Source organism: Balaenoptera borealis, assembly GCF_965194805.1.
Source record: "Balaenoptera borealis genome assembly, chromosome: 3".
Lineage (NCBI taxonomy): Eukaryota > Metazoa > Chordata > Mammalia > Artiodactyla > Balaenopteridae > Balaenoptera > Balaenoptera borealis.
This window is the reverse complement of record NC_138866.1, coordinates 87,440,413-87,460,543: the sequence shown is the minus strand read 5'-3', so window position 1 is coordinate 87,460,543 and position 20,131 is coordinate 87,440,413. Positions and strand designations below refer to the sequence as shown.

At 56.5% G+C, this 20,131-nt stretch overlaps 1 protein-coding gene across 7 annotated transcripts; it reads left to right on the top strand.

The window, feature by feature from the left end:
* Positions 1-235: 235 nt before the first annotated feature.
* On the top strand, positions 236-19,666 carry LOC309627095 (dual oxidase 2; the record flags this gene model as incomplete). 7 transcript variants are annotated; one of them, XM_082388709.1, is made up of 35 exons in its annotated part: positions 236-349; positions 705-763; positions 1,058-1,134; positions 1,422-1,511; positions 1,757-1,921; positions 2,522-2,709; positions 2,844-3,045; positions 3,156-3,322; positions 3,712-3,772; positions 3,922-4,018; positions 4,464-4,554; positions 4,829-4,931; positions 5,418-5,581; positions 6,112-6,287; positions 6,489-6,607; positions 6,965-7,102; positions 7,320-7,433; positions 7,631-7,833; positions 8,130-8,315; positions 9,112-9,337; positions 9,416-9,509; positions 11,113-11,300; positions 11,821-11,890; positions 12,311-12,394; positions 12,921-13,099; positions 13,257-13,487; positions 13,646-13,745; positions 14,451-14,500; positions 14,788-14,915; positions 15,168-15,321; positions 16,573-16,805; positions 17,030-17,188; positions 17,540-17,695; positions 17,848-17,976; positions 18,255-19,666. In XM_082388709.1, exons 3-35 carry the CDS (start codon positions 1,065-1,067, stop codon positions 18,375-18,377), a joined length of 4,638 nt encoding a protein of 1,545 aa, XP_082244835.1. In that variant the 5' UTR covers positions 236-349; positions 705-763; positions 1,058-1,064. The 7 variants fall into 7 exon arrangements, with proteins under 7 accessions (XP_082244835.1, XP_082244834.1, XP_082244832.1 ...); XM_082388711.1 differs by lacking the exon at positions 236-349 and adding an exon at positions 424-438; XM_082388708.1 differs by having other exon boundaries at positions 9,112-9,509.
* Between the last annotated feature and the right edge of the window lie 465 nt (positions 19,667-20,131).

The following is a 20,131-nucleotide window of genomic DNA, read 5'->3' as shown; positions in this document are numbered from 1 at the left end:
GAGCCCGGATCCCACTTCCCTTTACCCCGTTCCCTGCGTGCGAGGACTGGACCCAATGGACAAGTCAAGTCTGAGCGCCTCGGCTCGCCCCTGAGGAAGCGCAGCAGCTAGCTGCCCTCAGGCTCTCTGGGTTGGCCGGGACGGAGTTAGGTAGGTGGGAGAGCGGGCTCCGCGTGTTCACTCTGCGTTTGGAAGTCGCACAGGACCTGAAATCCTTTTTATAGCAGCCTGGGCAGCGTGACGAGCCGTGTCGGGGCTTTGCAGCCAGGTCCCAGAGGGAAGAGATCATGCAAACGGGAGGCGGAGGTCGCTATGCAAATGAGAGGAGCCCCGCCTGCATAGCAAGAGGGTGAGTCCCAGTCCAGATGCTCACATCTGGTGCTGGTCTGGCCTGAGTGGACACCTGCACAGCTGGCCTCAGAGGACCCAGAGAGGAGGGTGAGAATGAGGCCGGGGAGGCTGAAGATCTGCGGAGCTGGGGAGGAGTGGCGGGGGAGAGGCAGAGAGCAGAGCAGAGAAGCAAAGATTCCAAGAAAAAGACGACTTCTGATCCCGATGGGGGCCCTAAGCCGGTTTGAGTGGGACTTGGGACCTGATCTTCCCATCCCTCGTGTCCATGCACAGGCATTCACTGAGGGGTATGAGGGACTGCAGGTTCCAGATTCCCAGCTCACTAGCCACATTCCTTTCCCTGCCTCCTCTAGGAGAAGCAGTTCCTGAGGGGTAGGATTCAAGGCTTTGTTCGGGACCTGGGAGGCTGGAGGTAAAGTCCTGCCAGGGACTGACAAGCCCCAGAGGATTTGTGCCTCCTGGGTTCCTGTGTGTGATCGGGGTTAGTTCTTCCACGGGGTGGAGGGTGGGGACCGGTGTCACTGCCTTGAGGGCTGCTTGTGCCTTTAAAAAAGTGCCCCGCGGGTGCGTGTCCTTGGCGATGTTTCTGAAAGCTTCGCTCCAGAAGTGGACACAGCTGGCGCCTCCTCCTCCTGTGCCAACTGTCGGTGTGGGGGACGCCTGCTCCGTGTCCCTCACGTACCACCTCCCACCCCCTTGGCCGCAGGGTCAGCATGCTCCGCGCAAGGCCAGAGGCACTGGTGCTCCTGGGAGCTCTGCTGACTGCACTCCTGGACCCAGCGGGTAAGTACTAGGCGCCCCTAGTTCGGGATGTCTCCCAGTTTCCCTTGGGAGTTGGGGAAGGGAGACGTGCCGGCAAGCGGCTTCCTGAGGCTGGAAGATCGGGTGAGATGGCTGAGCTGCTCAGCCAGATGGAAAACTTCCTGGCACAGCCTAGACGCCGCGTGAGTATCGCCACTTGGGTCGGGTTGGGGGCTCTGGGCGGGCTGGAGAAGCACGGGCCGAGGCCGTCGGGTCCCAGAGGGGTCGCAGGGAGGCTAGCACTGAGTGGACCACCCTCTGACCCACAGGCGGCCAGGACTCACTGTCGCTGACCTGGGAAGTGCAGCGCTATGACGGCTGGTTCAACAACCTGAGGCACCACGAGCGTGGCGCTGCCGGTGCGTCCCGTGGTCTGGGGTGGGGAACGGCTAGTGGAGGGCAGGGGCGCGGGGGACCCCGCGCGGAGAAGCCGAGAGAGCGCGCCGCCAGCCGCCCGGCTGCCTGCGCCGCGAACTCCTGTACACCCCTGGGGACAGAAGAAGGGGTCTCGTCAGTGGAAGTGGGGAGTTGGAGGGAGGTGTAGAGCGAGGTTCGTGGGCTTGTTGGAGACGGAGTACAGAGCCCGGCTCCCTGCTTCCCACAGGCTCCCGACTGCGGCGCCTTGTACCAGCTAATTATGCGGACGGCGTGTATCAGGCTCTGGGGGAGCCGCTGCTGCCCAACCCGCGCCGACTCAGCAACGCCACCATGCGGGGCGCAGCCGGGCGGCCATCCGGCCGCAATCGCACAGTGCTGGGGGTCTTCTTCGGTGAGAGCAAAGTGGGAGAACGCGTCTTCGGTGAGGGTTGACCTGGCGTTCAGCTCAGCGCCTGGGGAGAGGGGCCCTGAGGCCTCTCTGCAAGTCCACAGGAGACCGATGCAAGACCCCGAACCACTTCCTTCCCCCACCAAGCCTCACTTCAAGCCTTTCTTCATCTTGGAGGGATTTGGGGGTGTTGATTCGGGGGTATTTGCTCTCCTAATCTTTCTCTTATCACTGACTACAAACCCAGGAGTGCCACTAACCCTCATTATAGGTCTTAGAAGCTGATTCCCCTGCCGCCCCTCTCCTCCTGTTGTGATTATATCTTCTTTCCCCCGAAGAGGGAGGGAGAGGCAGGATCTGTTAGGAGATGGGGACTGGCTTGGGCGAGCCCTTACATTAATCATATTATTTTGATTCTCCCAACAACATTATGGGGTGGGCGAGGAGGGTACTATAACCCCACTTAGCGAATTAGAAAAAAGTTTTAGAGCTGGTGGCGCGGAACTTGCCTTGGAACATCTGCCTTTAGGCTCTTGAGAAATTGGCGTCAGCCTTGGCGGTGGGGAGTAGCGATTCCCACCAGTTTGCCCCCGACGCCCGCAGGCTACCACGTGCTCTCGGACCTGGTGAGCGTGGAAAAGCCTGGCTGCCCGGCCGAGTTCCTCAACATCCACATCCCGCCCGGAGACCCCGTGTTCGATCGCGACCAGAGCGGGGACGTGGTGCTCTCCTTCCAGAGGAGCCGCTGGGACCCGGAGACCGGACAGAGCCCCAGCAACCCCCGGGACCTGGTGGGCGGGGCAGGCGGCTGGGGGAGTGGGGTGGGGGCCACCCCCAGCACACCCGCAACGGCCGCCCGGCCCTCGCCCGCTCTGAGCCGCCTCGGCCACCCAACCCCCGGCTCAGCCTCCCGGTGTCCCCGCAGACCAACGAGGTGACGGGCTGGCTGGACGGCAGCGCCATCTATGGCTCCTCGCACTCCTGGAGCGACGAGCTGCGGAGCTTCTCCGGGGGGCGTCTGGAGTCGGGGCCCGACCCCGCCTTCCCCCGGGACGCGCACGACCCGCTGCTTATGTGGACGGCGCCCGACCCCGCCACAGGACGGCGCGGGCCCCGGGGGCTGTACGGTGAGGCGGCGGGGGCGCGGGCGGGGGCTCGGGCGGGGGGCCGGCGAGGTGCGCCCCCCTCGGGCCCACCTGCGCTCAACTCCTTCCCTGCGTCCCCACGGCGCGGGCAGCCTTCGGGGCGGAGCGAGGGAACCGCGAGCCCTTCCTGCAGGCGCTGGGCCTGCTCTGGTTCCGCTACCACAACCTGTGGGCGCAGAGGCTGGCCCGCCAGCACCCGCTCTGGGGGGACGAGGAGCTGTTCCAGCACGCGCGCAAGAGGGTCATCGCCACCTACCAGGTCGGTCGCGCGGCCCTTCCCGCCCCCCGCCCCCGTCCCGGTCCCTGGGAGACTCCGCTGCCCCGCACAGCCCTCCATCCTCGGACAAGCCCACCCAGCAGCACCCCTCCCCAGACAGCTATGTCTAGCGAAAGCCCCTGGGAGTGATAAGGAGGCAAAACGCCACTTGTACCAGAGGTTTTCTCGTGATTGTTATTTAGCTGCCCCTCCCCCCTGCCCTCGTTCCTCGTGGGCAACGGGAACCTCCACCCCTCTCCTGTTTGAGTGTCTCTCCCGTGACTGCCGCTGCCTGCTCCTCGTCTCCCACCTAAGCCTTCCTTGAGCTCAGAGCCCTCGTGGCCTGGCTGCTACAGCGCTGGCCCCCCATTTCCCCCTCTCTTGACCCTCAGAACATCGCGATGTATGAGTGGCTGCCCAGCTTCCTGCAGCAAGCACCGCCGAATTACACAGGTGAGGGAGTTGAGGGAACACCTGGGCTGAGGGGGGGTTTGGGGAGGGGGAGGGGGTCAGGATCCATAGGACAGAGAAGACAGGTGGGTTCATGTGACGAGAGTGTGTGAGGGTAAAGAGCCTATTTCTCTTCTTACCCCTGTGGACAGAGTACCGCCCTTTCGTGGACCCCGGCATCTCTCCGGAGTTCCTGGCGGCCTCTGAGCAGTTCTTCTCCACCATGGTGCCTCCTGGCGTCTACATGAGGTGAGGGAGGGTCTGGCTGAGCAGCGCACTGGCAGAGGTGAAGAATTAGTGGTCTTGGGGGCCTGGGGCTTTTTTACACCCCTACAGTTTCATGGGGGAAAAGAAGCAGAATTTGGTGCCCTAAAACAGCACCCTGCGGTAGGAAGTTCAGTCTTAGCAGGAAAATCTCCCCATTTCCTCCTAATGGCTGAACTTCAGTTGTTGAGAGCAGGATTTGTCCAGCAGCTGGGTCACTCTCTTTCCTCCTTCCCTTCCTACCCTGTGTGGACAAAGAGCAACCTCTACCTTCAATCCGCACTCGTTGCCAAATCCCTGCCATGTTCAGGGAAGTTCAGAGGACACCCCTTAGTACTGGCCAGACCCCCTCTGAATCCCTCACCCCACTCAACCCCACCTCAACTTCTCTGAATTCTCTTACTGCATCCTTGCTGATTCCCCATTTCAGAAACACCAGCTGTCATTTCCAGATGGTCCTGAATGAGGGTTTTGGCAGCTCCCCAGCTCTCAGAGTCTGCAACAGCTACTGGATTCGGGAGGTCAGCCTGGGGTCAGGGGCAAGGGAAGGTGGATCAAGGTCAGTCTCATCACACAGGCTGGGAAAAGCAACAATTCCAGTTCTTAGGTGTTGCAGCTCCAGGGTGGCGGGAGTTGAAGGGTAGAGTGATCAGAAAATTATCTGGGGACAACAGCTCAAGAGAGTCTAGGACTGGCCAAGGGCCCTTTATCCTGAGGTGCTGCAATGGTCCTGAGAAGGACCTGGCTTTAGGGAGGGGCCTGAAAACCTACCTTGAGTGTGTTGTTTTTTTCCAGAACCCCAATCTGAACAGTGCCGAGGCAGTGAATCAGCTGCTGCTGGGAATGGCCTCCCAGATTTCGGAGCTGGAGGACAGGATAGTGGTTGAAGATCTGAGGGGTAAGCACTGGAGGCAGAGGGGATGAGGGCCCAGAGGTCCGGGAGCCTGGGGACCCTTCTGGGTTAATCATCAGGCAGACCTAGGGTACCTACAATGCAGGAACATAGATAAACACACAGCAAACAGCCATTAGAAGAAAACAAACTTTATTCTAAATTACCGACATCTGAGTATGTGGGGGAAGGGTGGCAGCACAATCTCTGGTGCTTAGGTCGCTAAAGGTTTTTGTCCAGCCCTATGCTGAGGTTAAGGAGGTGGGACGGGGAATTTACTGCTTGGTGACTAGAACAGTCCTGAGTCTTAGGGGAAGAGTTTTGCCAGAAAAATTGCCCCTGGTCACACATGATGACAGTGACCCTGCACCAAGGCAGGTCACATGTCAAGGAGTGCTGAGTGTGGGTAATGCCAACAGCCCAATTCAAGGCTGCTGGGCGAAGAAGGGTTAGAGGGACTGAGCCTAGAGCCTGGTCCTCTCTCCTCCTCAGATTACTGGCCTGGCCCTGGCAAGTTCTCCCGCACTGACTATGTGGCCAGCAGCATCCAACGTGGCCGAGATATGGGGCTGCCCAGCTATAGCCAAGCCCGACAGGCCTTGGGGCTGAAGACCCCAGAGAACTGGAGTGACCTCAACCCCAACGTGGACCCTCAGGTCAGGAATAGTGATGATAATAATGGCAGCTAAAGCTTTCTTGTGGTGATACTGTTCGAAGTCCTTTACACATGTAACAAATTTAATCTATGTCAAGAACGTTACAGAGTAGATACCATAATTATCACCGTTTTACTGATGACATAATTGGTAAGTCAGTCTTGGAGGCAGGATTTAAATTCAGCCACCTGATTCCAGAGTATCCTCACCACTGCATTGTACCATTACTGCAGAGTGGCCCCTGGGTTGGGTGCCATTGTCCTATTCCTGCAGGATCTCCCCCCATAAGTTGGGTGACCCTGCAGCTGCTGATCACTGGGGATAGGCAGTCTGGGTAGTGACACACTGGTCCTCCCACCAGACTTGTCACCACCTGAGGAGGGCTGCCTAGATAGAGGAGACTTCCTCAGGCCTGAGCAGCAAGCCAGGCAGCTGACGGGGTCCTGTGTTTGAGGGATGGGGCAATAGTGGCTGCCCTCCCAACACAAAACCACACGCTCACACGCTCCTCACTTCCTGTGTGGCCCCAGGTGCTGGAGGCCACAGCCGCCCTGTACAACCAGGACCTGTCCCGGCTGGAGCTACTCCCCGGGGGGCTCCTGGAGAGCCATGGGGACCCTGGACCCCTCTTCAGCGCCATCGTCCTCGATCAGTTTGTGCGACTGCGGGATGGCGACCGCTACTGGTTTGAGAACAGCAGGAATGGGTGAGGCCTGCCTGGGTTCCCACCTCAGACTCTACCTCGGCCTGAGCCCCAGACCCTCTGCCTGTAAACAGCACCCGGCTGTCCCAGCACCCCTCCCCAACCCCTCTCGGTCTCTTTTCTCATCTGGGTCCCTGGGCCTGAGTTTGCTGGAGACCTGTGTCCCCTTCCCATCCCAACAATTCCTGGCTTTCTCTAACTTAGGCTATTCTCCACGGAGGAAATTGCAGAAATCAGAAACACCACTCTTCGGGACGTGCTGGTGGCTGTCACCCGCGTGAACCATGGTGCCCTGCAGCCCAATGTCTTTATTTGGCAACAAGGTGGGTGGCCTGGGAGAACACAAGCAGTGGTGGCAGAGAAGGGACAGAGGTTGTGTGGGGATCACTTGGTGCTGGTGCTAGGCACCAGGCAGCTCCTTCTGTGTTGGTCTGGGAGGCCTGCATTAGGCCACCTCCCCCAGTAGGGACTAGACTGGTTTGCAGGGCTGAACCTTGTGGTCAAGTTGGGATAGATGCTGAGAGATGGGATGTGGAAGAGGAATTTTTGAGGGGAACAAGTTCCAGGGAGGAGGGTTTGGGAGGGAGTGGGTACCTGGTCCTTTGTAGGACAGAAGGGAAGGCTGCGTAGCCAAAGAGTGGGATCCCCAGGCCCTGAGCTCTTCTGTGCCTTTCCCTCAGGTGCACCCTGCCCTCAGCCCCGGCAGCTCACAAGTAAAGACTTGCCCCCCTGTGTGCCCCTGACTGTGACTGATTTCTTCGAGGGCAGTGGTCCTGGTTTTGGCATCACCATCGTGGCTCTGTGCTGTCTCCCACTAGGTGAGCCCTTTACCCCTTCGCCCATTTCTCTTCTGGCTCCCCTCCTCCTCACAGACTGTCCCTGCCCCTCACTACCTGCTGGCCTGTAAGGCTAGCTCCTAGGTACATTTGAAGCCAGGCTCAGGGGGCCTTGGGAAGGGAAGGGCAGCAGCCAAAGCCTCAGTGAAGCTGTAGGCGAGGCCCCCCCCCCCCAGTGGCTCCTTCTGACCCCTTTCAGTGAGCCTGCTTATCTCTGGGGTGGTGGCCTATTTCCGGGGCCAAGAGCGCAAGAAGCTACAAAAGAAAGGCAGAGAGAGTGTGAAGAAGGAAGCAGCCGAAGATGGAGTGTCAGGTGAGATGGGGCCAAGGGGCGGGAAGGGGGAAGGGGACAGATGGGGGGGCGGTGCTGGGAGAAAGAACCATGTTACAGATGTGGGGAGGGAGCCAGGCTTTGGGGGTGCCTGCTCAGACTGGCAGAGTGGAACTAGCCTGAGGGCAGAGGCCTGGGGACCTCTGTTGAACCACTCTGCCCCACTGTCCCTTCCCTAGCGATGGAGTGGCCGGGACCCAGGGAGAGGGGCTATCCCATCACCATCCAGCTGCTCCCAGACAGGCGTCTGCAGGTCCTGGACAGGCGTCTCTCTGTGCTCCGCACCGTCCAGCTGCGGCCCCCGCAGCAGGTCCACCTCATCCTGTCCAGCAACCGCGGACGCCGCACCCTGCTGCTCAAGATCCCCAAGGAGTATGACCTGGTATGGCCCATCCTGCCTCCCCGGCTTGGGCTGCCCTCACACATCTCCCCTCTCACGGCGAGTCCTCTCCGGCCACCCCGTCCTCCGCTACAGAGCTCAGTTGTGAAGGCTGATGCTGGGAGGAGGCACTCCTTTCAGAGGTCCCCAGACCCACCGGACTCTCCCTCTGACCCCCTTTGGGTCTCTCACGTGGTCCCAGCCGGGATGGAATGGGGGAGGGCTTTTTTTCTCCATCCCCCAACCCCAGACCCTCTGAGGGGAGGCTGAACCAGAAGCTTGAGCCTTCCTCCCCCCAGGTGATGCTGTTTAACTCCGAGGAAGAGCGAGGCACCTTCGTGCAGCATCTGCAGGGCTTCTGTGTGAGCTGGGCTCTGGGCCTTGATGTGGCTGAGATGAGTGAGCCTGAGCTGTTCAGGAAGGCTGTGACCAAGCAGCAGCGGGGCCGCATCCTGGAGGTCTTCTTCAGACACCTCTTTGCCCAGGTGCCTGACTGTGCCTTTTGGAGGCAGGACCGGGCCCAGGGGTTGAAGGGACCCTGGGCTGGACAGGACCCTATGTGGGGTTATCTAAGCTTCTGCTCTGCGGGCTGGAGATTTCAGTTTCCTCATCTATGAAACAGTGATTAAAATAGGATCCATCCCTTTAGGTTGTTGTGAGGATTCAGGGAGATGGTCTACATCAGTGGTTCTCAAAGTGTGGCCCCTGGACCAGCAGCAGCAGGCTCATCTGGGAATTTGTTAGAAATTCAAGTCCTCAGGCCCTTCCCCAAGACCTAGGAAATCAGGAACTCTGGGCTTGGGGCCCACAAGCCCACCAGAGGCTTCTGATTCACTCTAAAGTTTGATAAACACTGTTCTATGTACAGGGTTTAGCCCAAGTGCTTGCTTCATTATAGGCATTTAACAAATGGTAGCTACATGTATATGACTTTTAAAATCAGGCACATGGCAGCCCTGTCTGAACTGACAAGAGAACATATCTTTAGCCCCTTCCTCCCTGTCCACTTAATGTCTGCTGCAGCTTCTGTCCCCAGTGTAGGCTCTCTCACTTTGCATTCCCAAACTGTGCCCCTCCCCGTTCCCTCCCCATCCCCTGCTACAGTCATCCCCTCTGCAGAGAGCAGAAGCCCAAGTCAGAAATTTATCTAATGACCATGAGCAGCCACCAGGGCTCACCCTTTCTGATCTGGACTTTGGGGAGATGTGAGAGGTCACGGAACTGCTTCCAGCCCAGGCCTCACCTCCTTCTCTCCTTCCCTCTGCTGCTGCCCGAGTGCAGGTGCTGGACATCCACCAGGCAGACGCAGGGACCCTGCCCCTGGACTCGTCACAGAAGGTGCGGGAGGCCCTGACATGTGAGCTGAGCCGGGCTGAGTTTGCCGAGTCCCTGGGCCTCAAGCCCCAGGACATGTTTGTGGAGTCCATGTTTTCTCTGGCCGACAAGGACGGCAACGGCTACCTGTCCTTCCGGGAGTTCCTGGACGTCCTGGTGGTCTTCATGAAAGGTAGGGGGATGGTGGACCATCCCAGGAGTCAGGTGTCTTTCAGCAGAGAGGTGACGGGCATCCCCCTATCTCCTCCAGGCTCCCCAGAGGACAAGTCCCGCTTGATGTTCACCATGTATGACCTTGATGGGAATGGCTTCCTCTCCAAGGACGAGTTCTTTACCATGATGCGGTATGGGGTGGGCCTCTCCAGTCCTGAGACTTCCTGATATTTTAAACAGGAAAACAGGTCAGAGGAGGGTAGGCGAGGAGGTTACGAAGCCATCTGCACTGAGACGTGGCCTAGGTACTATATCCTAGACACTCAGAGCATCCAGCTTCAGAAGTTTGTCTGGACAGGCCCCTGCCTCCAGGAGGGTCTGTATTTGCAGTGCCAACACCACCAGAAAATTCTCCCTAGTTACAAAAGACAACCAACATCAAGATGACCAGTAACAAAGCCCACTCACGCCTTCTGGATGCCTTTGGGTCTTTGCTAACTCTTCAAATGCTGTGCTTTACACAGTGAGGTAATGAATCATGGAGGATGGATGCCCTGGGTCACTGCCAGTATTAATCACCATGACAGGCAGGAGGAGAAACATGGAAAGTTCTTCTATATTCCAACCCTTCTCTCTTCCTGCTTCTTAAACCATTTCTTGTTGTGGTGTGCCGATAAAGAGCTGTTTTGAGCTCATAGACTTATTCCTGAAGACCGTGCTCCAGTAACACAGCTGCCTGCAGCTCTGTAAGGACAGGGTTCATATCTCTCTTTGTTCCCTGCTGAATCCCCTCCTCCGCACTGTGATTGGCACATAGCAGGCATTCAGTACATAGTTAACTGAATCAGATGAAACAAATAAGCAAATGAATGAACAGAATGTATAGAACAGCCCAGACCCTTTTAACTCTTCTACCCCCGTAAGCCTCCTCATTGCTCTCAGCTTTCACCTTAACTGCCACATTCTTTACAGTCCAGATACCACAACTGGACGTGGGCTTCTGCAAGGGCTAGGGCGAAGTGCATTGCAGTTGTCCCTCGCTGGGCGTGCTGCTGCAGGACCCTCTAGGAGACGGTCTCTGCCCCCAGGGGCTGAGGTCCACCTCCTCGGCCTGTACTCAGTGTGGCTCCTGCTCAGTCTCACCCTGAGCAAGTGGGATGATGTGTTTTTTTTAATGTGATGGCAGTGCTTGCTGTGCCATGCACGCAAAGGTCTTTTTCTGCTGGACTCACACAAACTTGCATGTTTGTTTGCTTTTGTCCCAAAGCACAGTCTAAGAAAAGAGTTATGGCCACTGTAGCTGCCACTGTGGGTGCTGTCACATTGGGTGCGGAGGTACTCCTGCCTATGCCCCAGGCTGTTGGCACAAGGAAGCAGCAGCCAGTGCAGCTACATCTCCCCTCCCAACCCCCCCGCTGGACCACGAACGGGGTGCCCGGCGGTGGTGTGGGAGGTATCAACACGAGAGCGGGCCACGTGAGAGCGCCATGGCACACGTGGACAAGTCCCTACACTAAGTGGACATTCATCCCAGCTGTAGATGCCCCCCTGTTTGGGGGCTGCTTTCTTTAACTGGTCAAGGTCACTTTCAATTTTGTTCTGCCTTTTGAGCCCTTGGCCACCCCACCCAGCTTAGCGTCAGCGGCAGGCTGGATGAACACCTTCTCAGTGCCATTTCCTGGGTCACTGGTAACCACATTAGATAGTCTGGGGCCTGCCCCACCCAGCACCTGCCTGAACCTGACCTTGCCGGGTGACAGGCTGCTTTCGTCTCTCCTCCCTCCCCCTGCCCAGGTCCTTCATCGAGATCTCCAACAACTGCCTGTCCAAGGCCCAGCTGGCCGAGGTGGTGGAGTCCATGTTCCGGGAGTCGGGCTTCCAGGACAAGCAGGAGCTGACGTGGGAGGACTTCCACTTCATGCTGCGGGACCACGACAACGAGCTCCGCGGCACCCAGCTCTGCGTCAAGGGTGGAGGCGGAGGTGTGTGAGTTTGGAAGGCGTCAGGAATGGGCGTGTCTTCAAAATGAGAGTTCCTGGTGCATAGCACTCAGGTCTTATTTCTCTTTTAGTCCTTGGTGCCTAGTAGAGAGCCGGCACATGTAATCAAGGGTATCACATACACTTGTGCAATTTATGCACAAAGATACCCACTGAGGGCTCAGGGCAGGCTGAAGTCCAGCCTACATGCTACACACCAACCATGTGCATTGGTCTGGGGTGTGTCCGGCCAGAGGAAGAGGCCCTGTTTTCTCTACACAAAAGACCTGCAGGGTTGCATCCGCCTGGAGGGGGGCCCCTTTTCTAATTGCACTCAGTTGCCACATTGTCTAGCAGTGGCCGCCGCCCTGTGTACAGTGGGTGCTCGGTGTGGGCAGTGAGGGGAGCAAGGCTGGAGAGAGAGATGGGGACATGACCAAGTCACTGGCAAGTGCCACGGCAGCCTTCCTAGGACAGTCTCCTCCCTCGTGGGGAAGCCCGTCCAGCTTCTTGTTCTCCCCAGGTATTGGAGACATTCTTAAACCAAACGTCAGCTGTCGAGTGTCATTCATCACTCGGACTTCTGGGGAACGGTGAGTGGGAACGGGGCACTGGGAGGTGCCCCGGCTGGGTCCCCTGCAGAGAAATGAAGGAGTAGGGCTGGTGGAATCAGCCCCTGGGCCAGACATTTGCTCTGAAAGTAGCTCTCAGCGCACGGTTCTAGCCTGAGTTCCAGCTGCCTCACACACATACCCCTTACCGCTCAGGAGCCTGGCTCTCTCCCTGCCCCTCCAGGACAGGATCATTCTACAGAGCGTATGAACAGATCATAGTCATTCCTTCTGTCTTGCCTTCTGCCTGGCTTCTTTCCGACCGGTTTTATGGGCAGGTTCTGTGGACAGAAATGAGTCCCAGGATCTATCCCCTCCCACACCAGCCCCAACTCTGACTTGGCAGTTCTTCTCCTGGCTGCAAAGACAAGGGGAGAATGAGACCCATTTTTCTCTTCTCAGTTTTTGCCCTCAGGGAGTGGGGCTCCCTGTCTCAGAAGCCCCAGAGTTGGGAGGCCCTGGGCTGAAGAAGAGGTTTGGCAAAAAGTAAGTGTTTCCCAGACCCTTGACCCAAGGAGACATGGGGAGAAGTCTCAGGGTCTCTGGTCTGCCCACACCTCCACACACAAGGAACCATCCTGAGACTCGTTCCATGTGTCCCTGACAGGATTGGCAGGCTATTGAGTTAATGACTCTTCAACCTCTGCACCCTGATCTTCAGGCAAGGGGCCTGGCACTCAAATGCAACACCAGGCAGTGAGGGGTCTCCTGGCTCCTGCCTGCTTTGGGCACAGCAGTGAGGCCTGTGCAGGGAGCAGGAAGAAGGAAGGACAGAACAGATAGGAGGAAGTGGAGATGGAGTAGTGGGGAGATGGAAGAGTGGGTGGATAGGGCAAATAAAGCTGAGAGGTAAAGGCTTGGCAGAGTGGGATTCTACCCGCCAAAAGCTTTTTCTTTCATCTGTTGTGGCCCATTCTGACCGCTACCAGATCACCAGGTCTCCTTCACAGGGTGGCATTTAGGGGAGGACAGGGTGCCCTGACCTCAGGCCACCTGCTTCCCATTGCTGCAGGGCAGTGGTACCCCCTCCCCGGCTATACACAGAGGCGCTGCAGGAGAAGATGCAGCGGGGCTTCCTGGCCCAGAAGCTGCAGCAGTACAAGCGCTTCGTGGAGAACTACCGGCGGCACATCGTGGCCGTGGCAATCTTCTCAGCCATCTGTGCCGGCCTGTTTGTGGAGCGTGCTTACTGTACGGAGAGTTCCAGGTTGTGGGCAGTGGGAGGGGAGATGTGAGAGCCTTCTGCTTGTTATTCTTGATCCTCAGGTGTCTGGATGGGGGAGCCCAGCTGTTCTGACTGGGGTCCAGGCCTCTGTGCTGTGCTGATCCACCCCCACTGTGCCCCCAGACTATGCCTTTGCCTCGCCACCCTCGGGCATTGCAGAGACCACCCTCGTGGGCATCATCCTGTCGCGGGGCACGGCGGCCAGCGTCTCCTTCATGTTCTCCTACATCCTGCTCACCATGTGCCGCAACCTCATCACCTTCCTGCGAGAGACCTTCCTCAACCGCTACGTGCCCTTCGACGCCGCCGTGGACTTCCATCGCTGGATCGCCATGGCTGCTGTCGTCCTGGCCAGTATGTGGCTCCCGGGCACACTCGCCACTGCTGCAGCCCCCTGGGTTGAGCTGTGGGGGAGGCAGTGGGGAGACTGGAGCTACTTATACTTCCTGCTCTCCTCGGGGCTGGAGGTAGAGTTGGCCCTGGAGGCATCTCTAACAGGATGTGTCTTTCAGTTTTGCACAGTGCTGGCCACGCGGTGAATGTCTACATCTTCTCAGTCAGCCCCCTCAGCCTGCTGGCCTGCATCTTCCCCAGCGTCTTTGTGAATGATGGGTCAGTTTTGGGGAGGGTCCCCCTTGGGAATCCTGGGGCAGGCCTCAGGGTACAACAGAAAAGAGGTAGATGGCCCTAGACCCTCCACTCTCTCACTAAGTGAGGGCGAGAAGCTAGCATCCTTGGAGAAGCTGAGAGATGACTTCCTTGCCCTCAGGAAGGAAGCAGGCCGTAATTGGCCAGGAAAGGAGTTTGGGAGATGAAGTCGGAGGCTCTTTCTCACGTGTACCTGACACATAGCTTGCTATCTCAGCCTACTGTCCATTCACTGGGCAAATATTTGTGGAACACGTCCTGTGTGTCCATCCAGGAGCCAAAGAGTTGGGATGCCAAGATACATGCAGTCGTTCAACGAATATTTATTGAGCATTTACTCTGTGCTGGGCATTGTTTGAGCATAGGGATAGAGCATGGAGGTAAGCTCCCTGCCCTCATGGAGCTCACAGAATATGAACCAAGCACTCAAGGAAGCAAAGGTCAGCTGCAGTAGGAGAATTCAAGATAACACAGGAGGAAGAACTGCTTTGAGATCAGAGGGTGGAACTGCAGGAGGCTGGGTGCCATGTTGTTTGGAAGGATCCTTGGCCATCTGGGTTGAGGCCCAGTAACCTCCGCATTCAGGGCCGTCAGGAACAGAGTCACGTTGCAACAGTGGAGGAGCCCCTCCTTCCCCAGCCTGAGGCTCTGGGTGTCTTTGTCCTACAGGTCCAAGCTTCCCCAGAAGTTCTACTGGTGGTTCTTCCAGACAGTCCCAGGTAAAGAGTAGACTGTATGTGGAGTCTGGGGTTTCTGTCTGAGGACTTTTGCTTTTGTTCTCATCTTCCCATGAACACACACTTGTCTATAGTGGTCATAGGTTCCCTTTGCAGCCTCCAGCACAAGCCTCAGCTCCAGCTTCTTTGGGCAAGCTGTTCTGGGAGCCAGGGAGGGATGAGAGAGGTCAGGGAAGAAGAGCGGAATGGGGAAATGCCCTCTGGTATTCTCAGCCCAGGCTGAGGTCCCGAGACCAGGGACTCTCTGACCCTGTCCCCGCTGCCCCCAGGTATGACAGGGGTGCTCCTGCTCCTGGTTCTCGCCATCATGTACATCTTCGCCTCCCACCACTTCCGGCGCCGCAGCTTCCGGGGCTTCTGGTTGACCCACCACCTCTACATCCTGCTCTACGTGCTGGTGAGGAACTCCTCTGGGCAGGGCCAGGCCACAGGGCAGAGATGAGCACTCATGATGTGGGGAGGGAGCAGGGTGAATTGGACGCAAGATCTCAGATGGAGACCCCGAGATCTGAGACCACAGTCTATGGAGCCTATGCCAGCCCCATCTACCCTGCCTAGGCCCAGGGCCCCGGCAGGAAGTATCTGGGTAGGGTGGGTACAGGAAGGGGGCCAGCTGGGCCTGAGCTATACTAACTGGCCATGTCTCCAGCTCATCATTCACGGCAGCTTCGCTCTGATCCAACTGCCCCGTTTCCATATCTACTTCCTGGTGCCAGCACTTATCTATGTGGGGGATAAGCTGGTGAGCCTGAGCCGGAAGAAGGTGGAGATAGGCGTGGTGAAAGCAGAACTGCTGCCTTCAGGTACCAGGCCTGGCCTGACCCTGGGTGGGGAGCATTGGAGGTCAACTCATGGGACGTGGGGAGACAGCTCCCCAGGCCTCCTCATCCCATTGCTGCCTCTGTTAGCCTCTCAGGGACCCCTGCAGCTTTCCTGATGGAACTGAAGCCCCCAAAAGAGCTGTGCTTAGTTCCCAGGAGGACTTGCGGACAGTGAGAAGCGACTATGAGAAGAGGAGGCTGAAAGTGCATTCAGAGGGGTTTAAGGACAAGAAAGACCCGCGCACATGTGGCCTGGGTGCAGGGCGGGGAACAATATATCCCTCTCCCATTCCTTCACTCAGAATAACCTCTCTTCAGAGACAGATAAATGGTCCAGACTGCAAGAGTCTGTTGTTGAGAGTCAGTGTTGGCCAGAGTGGGGATTCACATCAATGTAAAGGGTGGTGGAAGATGACTTAAGTGACAAGGGGCCGGCTAACCTTCAGGACTCACATAGTAAGAAAATTAACCTCCCTTCAACTTTATTTCAATCAAGATTATTTAAGAGCAAAGTCTCAGCATGGTATTAGCATGCCTTCTGCATCCTCCAGTACTTGCGAAACTCCTTTTTCCACAAAGAGAGAACAAGCCTGAGGCTCAGCTGTGGTCAGGCAACAAACACTATCCAGCTAAAATCTGATAAAACATGGTACCTTCTGTTTAGACCACATGATACTTAGGCAAGGCAATGTAGGGTATTGGTTAAGAGCTTGGCCTCTGGAGCTAGATAGAGCACATGATACTGGTTTTCTACTCACCTTAGTGACCTAAATGTTCTTCTCAAGGTAAATTGAATTGAAAAAGTAAGTCAATTTAAAGAAAAATGTTAGATAAATGATAGTGCAGGAGGTGTGCTGATATGGCCCACCATAAAGGGAACCCTCATACGGTGGAGGTTTGGCAAACACTGAGATGGTACCTGGGGAGCCTGAGGTCCCCTGACCTAGTAAGCTGGTATCCAGGACAGTGGTATCAGGCCTGGGCCCTTGGTGGGAAGAATCAGCAAAGAGGAGGGGAGGGGCTGGAACAGGAGAGTGGAGAAGCCCAGCTCTTGAGTTACCCAGGAAACAGAGAAGGGGGCACTCCAACTCCCAGCCCCAGAAGCCATACTCGCTCAGATCATGTGACCACTCCCTGTGCCTCAGGTGTGTGGAGAGGACAGGGTACCTGCCAGTCCTCAGGCACCAGGAGGAAGCCCTCTGATCCCCGCCCCTCCCTGCCCATGACCCCCAGGAGTGACCCACCTCGAGTTCCAGCGGCCCCAAGGCTTTGAGTACAAGTCAGGACAGTGGGTGCGGATCGCCTGCCTGGCTCTGGGGACCAACGAGTACCACCCCTTCACCCTGACTTCTGCGCCCCACGAGGACACGCTTAGCCTGCACATCCGGGCAGTAGGACCCTGGACCACCCGCCTCAGGGAGATCTACTCACCCCCGACGGGTGACAGCTGTGCCAAACATCCAAAGGTGCCCATCACTGGGAACCACTTTTGGGGTTCTGGCATTGACAGAAGGTCCCCACCCTCCCCGACCTTGGGATAAGATGCTCCAGCCACCCCAAAGCCAGACTGGGAGAGGGCTGGGGTGCCTCAAAGAAACTAGTTCTCCCTGTCCTCCCCGCCCCCCCCATTTTTCTAACCTCAGAGCTGGGGAAGGGCCAGGCTCATCTCACCTTCCTCTTCTGTTGGCAGCTGTACCTCGATGGACCATTTGGAGAGGGCCACCAGGAGTGGCATAAGTTTGAGGTGTCTGTGCTGGTGGGAGGGGGCATTGGGGTCACCCCCTTTGCCTCCATCCTCAAAGACCTGGTCTTCAAGTCATCCTTAGGCAGCCAAATGCTCTGTAAAAAGGTGAGTGTCCCTCTCCCATTCTTCAAAGAAATGGGGACAGACAGCCTGATTGTGTCCCCACATCCCAGCAGAGTAGCATGATAAAAAGTCCCTGGCTCCTAGGCAACTGGTTCTGCTGGGGCCATTCATACCCAGATGCCCAGATTCATACCCAGTTGAGGGAGGGTAGGAGGTATAGCCAGAAGAGCCTCTGCTGGGATCTGTGGCTAGAAGCCTTGGATCAGGCCTGTGGGTCCTGCCAGAGGTTTGGTGCCTGTGGGTGGTCCAGGGCTTCCCACCATCTCAGTATAAGCATCTGGGTGGAGGAACCTTGAGCTGAGCTGAGTCAGAGCCCTAGTTGTGTGTCCCCAGATCTACTTCATCTGGGTGACACGGACCCAGCGGCAGTTTGAGTGGCTGGCTGACATCATCCGGGAGGTGGAGGAGAATGACCACCAGGACCTGGTGTCCGTGCACATCTACATCACCCAGCTGGCTGAGAAGTTTGACCTCAGGACCACCATGCTGGTATGTCAGGGCCGGCCAGGCAGGGCAGCTCAGTGGGTATGTGGGTTGACAGGGTAAGGATGGCCAAGGCAGGTGGGTGGACCACCATCTGGACTAGGAGCTGACCCTGGCTCTGCCTGGCTGTGACCTTCGTCCTCTACTCCCTCCCACAGTACATCTGTGAGCGGCACTTCCAGAAGGTGCTGAACCGGAGTCTGTTCACGGGCTTGCGCTCCATCACCCACTTTGGCCGACCCCCCTTCGAGCCCTTCTTCAACTCTCTGCAGGAGGTCCACCCAAAGGTCAGTCCCACCCCGACCCATCCTTCCCCTGCCAGGACTTCCTGGCCCTCAAGCAGCCTGCAGCTGGGTACTGAGCAGAGGACCTCAGGATGGGGTCAAGCATTGGAGAAGGGCTTTAAACCCCACTCCCTGCCTCCCCAACTCAAGCCTCCTCCTCAGGGCCTGGGGTCAATGCCCTGGTCATTCCAGCCAGGCTTGAGAAGCAGCTCCCTCCTGGGGAGGAAGCCCACAGGCCTCTCCTTCTCTGCAACCACTGCCCCCCCCCCCACGCTTGACAGGTGAGGAAGATCGGGGTGTTTAGCTGCGGCCCTCCAGGAATGACCAAGAATGTAGAGAAGGCCTGTCAGCTCATCAACAGGAAGGACCAGGCCCACTTTGTGCACCACTATGAGAACTTCTGAGCCCTCCCTCCCTGGTTCCGGATCCCTCCATGGACCAGCCCTGCCTGCAGTTTCTGTCAGAATTCACCTCAGGCCTCAGCTGGAGAGCTGGAAGAGCCTCTCCCTCATTACCCCATCTGTCCCAGGCTCTGAGAAGATAGAGGAGACCCTTCTAGCTTAAGCCACAACAGGCTGTGGCAGACAAAGTAGGGAGCGGACAGTCCCTGCCCTGTGACAACTATGGAGGTGAAGAGATAAAACCGCATTTTCCTCTGATAGGTCCCCATGTCTGTTTTCCTTCCAGAAAATCAATGTATTGCTTGGTATTTTCTAGGCCTAGGCATTTGAGGGAGGACAGGGTGGGGATACCTGGTGTGAAGAGAGGGTTCAGAGTGAGAATCTCCTCAGAGCCCAGCTTAGAAGTTGTGATGCTAAACCTGGATGGCCTGCCTGCCTCAATTCAGTCTCCGAGGCCTTTTCCCTCCAGCTCTACCCCCCAACCCATTCCTGCTCCTAGAGTATCAGGAACCCTGAGGAGCAACCAGCAACGCCCGCTGCCCTCACCTCTTGGCTGGCCCTTCTCTTAGCCTGCTGGAGCAGCCCCTCAGCTCTGGTACCAAGGGAGTCCAGCCTCTCTGCCAATCATCCAGAGTTCCCACTCAGCTCCCCTCCTCCACAGGACTTGGATGACCAACTGTCCCAGTTTGCCCAGGACTCTCCCAGTCTTGGCACTGAAAGCCTCTTGTCCTAGGAAACCCCTCAGTCCCAGGCAAATCAGGACAGTTGGTCACCTTCCACAGGAGCCAATCTGGGACATCACCTCCATACACTTTAAGACCCTTCCTTTTCCTTCTTCAACTGGCTCTTTCCTCAAAAGCTAAGCTTTAATTAAAAAAAACAAAAGGTATAATTTGCATAAAGTTTACAGATCTTAAAGTTACCATGTACTACATGTGTTACTACTACCCAAATCAAGATATAGAACATTTCCATCACCCCAGAAACTTCCCTTGTACCCCTTCCAGTCAGTCTCCCCAGGCCTTAGAAGCAACCACAGATGTGATTTTTTGTTATCACTCCAGATTCATTTGGTCATACTGAATATACTCTTTTGAAACTGGCTTGTTTTACTCAGCACAATGTCTCTGTGATTCATCCATGTTGTTGTATATATCAGTAGTTTGTTCCTTTTTATTGATGTGTCATATTCCATTATAGAGATGTACCACAGTTTATCAAATCTTCTGTTAATAGGCATTTAGATTGTTTCTAGTTTTTGATAATTATGAATAAAGCTGCTATGAACTTTCTTAGGACTTATCTTTTGGTGAACATAATGCACTCATTCCTCTTGGGTATGTATCTAGGAGTAAAATTGCCGGGTAATAGCGTCCTCCAGCCAATAGGACCTGTGGTAGGGAGAGTTTCAGGCCATCTCCACATTCCTGCCCCAGGCTTCTGTCCTCATTGGTCATACTCTACCTCTTCTGACAGGTCAGATGCCTTTAGCTCCCTACCCTCTGTACTGAAGGAATCTCTCTGACAGAACTGGAAGGGCACCAGATCAGGAGCTAAGAGACCTGGATACGAGTGCCAACTTTGCCTATCTGTAGCTACAGGGGAAAATCCCTCAACTTCTCTGAGCCTGTTTTCTCATGTATTAAAATGTCTGTGTGGGTATTAGGAAGACAGATAGTGATACTGGCCCAGAAAATTATACAGATGAGAAAATTTATGAGAATATATTATACAATTGCAATGTATTTTGATTATTA